This window comes from Vulpes vulpes, chromosome 6, assembly GCF_048418805.1.
Source record: "Vulpes vulpes isolate BD-2025 chromosome 6, VulVul3, whole genome shotgun sequence".
NCBI lineage: Eukaryota > Metazoa > Chordata > Mammalia > Carnivora > Canidae > Vulpes > Vulpes vulpes.
The window spans coordinates 164,813-171,348 of record NC_132785.1 but is presented as its reverse complement, the minus strand read 5'-3'; the positions used below and the strand labels follow the sequence as shown (position 1 = coordinate 171,348).

Here is a 6,536-nt window from a genome sequence, read left to right as displayed (position 1 = left end):
CAAAACCAAGAGTTGGACACTTAACCAACTGCACCACCCAGGTGCCCTATATGCACTTGTTTTTAAGCCGTTTTTAAAGATACTCTACAGTCTTTTATTTCTTTTAATTATGTACCTAATCGTTTTCCCCCAGGTTAGTATTTTATGTAATTTTTCTCATTATTCCATTTATCTGCTTCTGCAACCCTGTCACTCTCCCTTTCTGTTAATAATCACGGTATTTCTGCTGTTTCCAAGATCTTCACTACCATACCCTATTTCCAGAAGTACATTTGTTGTCCTTTTGCATTTCTTCCCCTTTTCCTTTGTTTCTCTTATAGTCAATATTCCTTCTTCTAGCCTGAGTACAATGCACATATCCAAATACATTCTGCATACCAGAATTTGCGGTTATGTTTGTGGCAAAGAACTCCTCCTCCCTAGGGCTTGTTAGCACACTCACTTTATGTCTTAATTTTAGAGACATAAAAATCTTTTAATATTTTTTTTTAAATTTATTTTATTTATTTATGATAGGCACACAGTGAGAGAGAGAGAGAGGCAGAGACACAGCCAGAGGGAGAAGCAGGCTCCATGGACCGGGAGCCCGACGTGGGATTGGATCCCGAGTCTCCAGGATCGTGCCCTGGGCCAAAGGCAGGCGCCAAACCGCTGCGCCACCCAGGGATCCCATCTTTTAATATTTTTATTTACACTTGGGCTTTTAAAAAATTCAAGAAAAATATATTGGGTCTAATCTCTTGAAGATAATTATTCTATAAAATATTTAATAGATTTGTTTCTACAATTAGGTGTTCAGTGCATATGAAAATGATATTTTATGTGACATGATATCAGAAATATCTCAGGTCATACTTAGAAAAGAACCTACAGTACGGTTGTAAACCATACTTCTTTACTTGATCACATGTATCGGGACTAAAAAACTGTGTTGATTGACTGCTGGGAACTCTAATTTGTTTCATAAGGTGCTCCTGGCACCAAACCCATCATATCTTAATGATGTAGCTTCATACTGATTTACCTTGATACTTCATGGAAAAATTCTTTACATTCTTTTCTTCCTTTAAAATTGCTTTGATTATTTTTGACATTGTGAGTATCATAGACATTTGTACAGGTGAAAAAATCATCTTGAGAATCAGACCTGGATTCTATAATACTTATGCATCATTGTGGAAACATGGACGTTATTTGCATATTATATCTTTGAGGCTTTGAACATGAAAAATTATATGCTTTTTCTCTTACTGCTTTCACATGTCTTTTGTTTTTATTTATACTTACTTGATATTTTTATACTGTTTAGGTAGTATCTCAACCTTAAACTTTATTTTATAGAAGGAGTTTGTTTCTGGTATATAAATGCAAATGGTTATAGTATAGTGATATTTTTATCCATTTACCTTGTAAAATTCTTATTTGTAATTTTTAAACTCTAGATTCTTTGCAGTTTATACTTAGAAAATGATACCGTCTAATGAGAAAATTGTGGGGTTTCTTTCCTTTCCAAAATGTGTACTAGTCATTTTCTTGCCTTAGCTTGTAGATCATCTCCTCTGGTACAAAAAATGGTGAGTCAACCTGGTATTTTCCCGTTCAAAGAGAGGTTGCAGTATTTAGTCATTTTGCAGGATGATCACAGGCCCAGATAATAATTATTTTCCTAAGTTAAGCATGTACCATTTTGTTCTTGGTTTCCTACCATTTGTTTTAATTTTGAATGCACTTTGAATTTTATCAAGGAATTTTGATACAAGTATTGAGGTAGTCATAGTTTAAGTTGTGAATATAGTTAATTTTATTGACTTATTTGATTTTTTTTTACTAATTTATTTTTTTAATTTAAATTCAATTTCCTGACATATAGTATATCATTAGTTTCAGATGGAGTTTTCAATAATTCATCAGTTGTGTATAACACCCAGTGCTCATTCCATCACGGGTATCCTTAATGCCCATCACCCAGTTACCCCTTCACCACCCACCTCCAGCAACCCTCGGTTTGTTTCCCAGACATGAGTCTCTCATGGTTTGTCTTCCTCTCTAATTTTTCCCCATTCAGTTTCCCCTTCTTCCCATACAGTCCCTTGCACTATTTCTTATATTTGGCATGTGAGTGAAACCATATGATAATTTTACTTTTTCCTGCCCATTTTGAGGATTTTTTTTTTTTAAAACTAATTGCTATGATTGAAAATTCCAGGATAATACCGAAGGGAAGCAGTGAAAGCAGGCATCTTTGTCTTGTGCTTGATCTTAGGAGGGGAGCTTTCAGTCTTTCAGGCACCATTTAGTATGGTGCTACTTTTGGGGTTTTCATATATGCCCTTTCTCATGTTGAGGAAGTTACCCTCTATTCCTAGAATATTGAGTTTTTTTTTTTATCATGAAAGGATGCTTTTTTTTCCTCCCAAATGCACTGAAATGATGGTATGGATTTTCCCCTTATTCCATTAATGTGCTGTATTACAGTATTTGATTTTATATGTTGAACCACCGTTGCATTCCTAGGATAAATTTCACTTGATCATAGTATGTCCTCCTTTTAATATGATACTGGATTTAGTTTGCTAGTATTTTGTTGGGGAATTATGCATTTATGTTCATAAGGGATTTTGTTCCCCCCCTTTTATTTTCCTTGTGATGCCTTTGTCTGGCTATGATATCAGTATAATGCTGACTTCATGGAATATGTTAGGCACTGTTCCCTCCTATTCTTTGGAAGAATTTGAGAGGCATTAGGATAAATTTTTTATTGGAAATTCACTAGTTAAGCCACGTGATCCTGAGCTCTTTTGAAGGGAAAGGTTCTTGACTACTAATTTAAGCTCTATATTTGTTTAGGGCTGTTTAGATTTATTTTCTATGTTTTCTTTTTTTAAAGATTTTATTTATTTATGATAGACATAGGGAGAGAGAGAGGCAGAGACACAGGCAGAGGGAGAGGCAGGCTCCATGCCGGAAGCCTGACGTGGGACTCGATCCTGGGACTCCAGGATGGCACCCTGGGCCAAAGGCAGGCGCCAAACTGCTGAGCCACCCAGGAATCCATATTTTCTATATTTTCTTGAGTAGGTTTGGTAAATTTTATGTTTTTAGGAATTTGTCAATTTCATCTAAGTTATCTAGTTTGCTGATATAAAACTTCATAATATTCTTACATAATATTTTTTTTCTGTAATATTGTTAGTCATGTGCCCACTTTTCTGATTTTAGTGCTTTGAATCTTCTTTTTTTCTTAATCCATCTAAGATTAGTCAATTTTGTCAATCTTTGAAAGGAACAAACATTTTGTTTTACAGAATTTATTGTATTCTTACTCTCTGTTTTGTTTCTCTGTCCTAATCTTTATTATCATTTTCCTTCTGCTACTTAGGGTAAATTTGCTCCTCTTTTTCTAGTGTCTTTATATATAAAACGATATTATTGTGTTGTGTTCTATCTTCCTTTTAAATATGAACATTTACAGTGATAAATTTCAAATTTTAAGCAAAATAAACAATATATTATAAAACAACCAATAGGCCAAAGATAAAATTCAGAAAATGCTCAGAGTTAGAACTGATAAATGAATTCATCAACATGACACATGAAAAGATGCTCAATGTCACTGATCATCAGGGAAATTCATATCAAAACTACGAGACAGGGATCCCTGGGTGGCGCAGCGGTTTGGCGCCTGCCTTTGGCCCAGGGCGCGATCCTGGAGACCCAGGATCGAGTCCCACGTCGGGCTCCCAGTGCATGGAGCCTGCTTCTCCCTCTGCCTGTGTCTCTGCCTCTCTCTCTCTCTTACTGTGTCCCTATCATAAGTAAATAAAAATTAAAAAAAAAAAAACTACGAGACATTATCTCACATCTGTCTGAATGTCTAAAATCAAGAACACAAGAAACAATAGGTGAGGATGTGAAGATAAGGGGAACCTCTTGTATTTTGGTGAGAATACAAACCTGTGGAGCCAGTTGTGTTCCCTCAAAAAGTTAAAAATGAAACTGCCTACGATCAAGCAATTGCACTACTAGGTATTTGCCCAAAGGATACAAAAATACTGATTCAAAGGGACACAATGCACCCTGATGCTTCCAGCAGCATTGTTTATAACAGCCCAAGTGTTCATTGACTCATGAATGGATAAAGAAGTGGCATATATATTCACATTCATATTCATATTTATGTATTTCTCAGTTATAGAAAAAGAATGAAATCTTGCCAGTTGCAATGCCCTGGATGGAGCTAGAGAGTATTATGCTAAGTGAGATAAGTCAGAGAAAGACAAATACCATACAATTTCACTCATATGTGGAATTTAAGAAACAAAACAAACAAGCTAAAGGGAAAAAAGGGAGAGAGGTAGGTAAATCAAGAAACAAACTCTTAACTATAGAGAACAAAGTGATGGTTATCAGAGGTGGGTGAGGAGGATGGGTAAAATACAGAATAAATATTAGGGAGTGCACTTGTCATGTTGTGCACTGGATGATGTATGGAAGTGTTGGGTTACTGTGTTGTATACCTGAAACTAATACTACACTCTATATTAACTAACTGGAATTTAAATAAAAACTTAATAAATAAATTGAACAACACATTTCTTTTTAAAAAATTTTAATTTATTTTAGAGAAAGCATGAGCTTTTACTTTTATTAATTGGCACAGAACATATGATACTCTGTCTTCATAAAAATTGAATTCTGTTCCTTGACAGTTCTGTTCTTTAAGAACCTGGATGATCCCTCGTATAGCTACGTAGTTGCCAATTCTGCAGGAAGACTCCCTGAAACTTGATAGCTTAGCCCTCAGTCTCAATTACCTTTACTATTTATATTCATAATTAAATTATTTGTCTATAGGATGTACTGGACTTGGTTTGAAGATCTAAGAGAGACTGAAAGACAATGATTTCCAGTGACATAATTTGGGGGATTTTCTTTATCTTTCAAACTTGTATTGGTTTCATGGGGAATTCTTTGTTATTTACATTATATATGTACACATGTTTAATTTTTCCTCATAAGAAGAAGCCTGTAGATATGATTCTTGCCCACTTAACTTTGGCTAATGCTCCGACGCTCATATTCAGAGGGATTCCAAATATAATTACATCTTTTGGAATTAGAGTGGAGATGGGCGATACTGGATGTAAAACAGTGCTCTATATTCAGAGAGTTACCCGGAGCATTTCTCTGTGCACAACCGCCCTCCAGAGTACATTTCAGGCAGTGACTATTACTCCAAGTAGTCATAAATGGGCCTGGCTCAAATACAGAATCCCTGCATTCATTCAACCCTCCTTACTTTTCTTCTGGATGATCAACATGGCCATCTATTCTGTGGTCCTTTTACGAACTGTGGCCAACAGGAATATCACCGATGATAGACTTGGGTATCAGATTGCTTATTGTAAAAGCAGTGCACATGATGGCCAGATATCATCAATATTTCTAAGTACGGTATTCCTTCGAGATTTGTCCTTTCTCTCTCTGATGACATGTAGTAGCATCTACATGGTGAATATCCTTTACAGACATCACAGAGCAGCTCAGAATGTTCGCAGTACCATCCAGTCTTCACGCTCTCCTGAAAACAAAGCTACTCACGTCATTCTCATACTGGTGAGCTGCTTTGTTTTCTTTTACTGGACCAACACCTTTCTTACTGTTTATTTAGTTTATACAAGTAAGAAAAAGGAGCAACTGGAGAAATTTAATAACTTTTTTTCATCATGTTACCCAACTATCTGTTCTTTCTTTCTAATTAAAAATGAAAATAGAATAAATTTCATGAAACCCCCAAAAAGATTTTTCTCTTCTTAAAGAAAATTCATTGATCATAGAACACTCTTTAGCATTCTTCTGCACCACAGGAGTCATTTGTATGAATATAGATTAACATGCTTATCGATGACATGAGTTACATTTATCGTCCCCATTGAACTGAGTTAACAATCCAAAGAACTGTAATTAAATTATTGTTTTCAAATGTTTACAAATTATTGTTTAAAATGTTTAAAAAACATTTTAAAGATTAAATGTAAGGTTTAGATTATGATACCATGTATATAAGTTTTAAACTTTATAAAATAGCAACAGGTATGTAATGTAGAATGTTTTATAATATTGGAAACATTATCATACAATTATAGAAATCAATAAACCTACAAAAGGGTAGTGGTTACTTTTTTTGTGTAAGGTAACCTTAGCTTTAAGCAAAGTGATGAAATGTGTGTGCTTATTAAATTGTGCTCTATACTTTGTGTGTCAGAAATATGTCATATTTAATTTTAAAAGTAGAATTATTAATATTCTCATATAAATTCAGAAATGTGTTCAAATTTGCAATAATTTTTTACCTACATTTAAGATGAAGAAGAAACACTAAGAAATATACAAGATCTCAAAACACCAGAAATATTATTGTCTTGAGAACTGTTGAACATATAGATGACTTGAGGTTTGAATTGAAGAGTGAAAGAAGAAGGGGGCAGGGGCACCTGGGTGACTCAGTTGGTGAAGCATCTGCCTTCGGCTCAGGA

General features: G+C 34.8%; 1 protein-coding gene across 1 annotated transcript; it reads left to right on the top strand.

Moving 5' to 3' along the window:
• Positions 1 to 4,674: 4,674 nt before the first annotated feature.
• On the top strand, positions 4,675 to 5,950 carry LOC140599208 (vomeronasal type-1 receptor 1-like). Its single transcript, XM_072760432.1, has one exon. It carries the CDS (start codon positions 4,900 to 4,902, stop codon positions 5,815 to 5,817), a length of 918 nt encoding a protein of 305 aa, XP_072616533.1. The 5' UTR covers positions 4,675 to 4,899; the 3' UTR covers positions 5,818 to 5,950.
• Positions 5,951 to 6,536: the final 586 nt, after the last annotated feature.

Excerpts from the sequence above, each read along its gene's own strand:
- LOC140599208 (XM_072760432.1), top strand. The coding sequence starts at position 4,900 with ATGATTTCCAGTGACATAATTTGGGGGATTTTCTTTATCTTTCAAACT.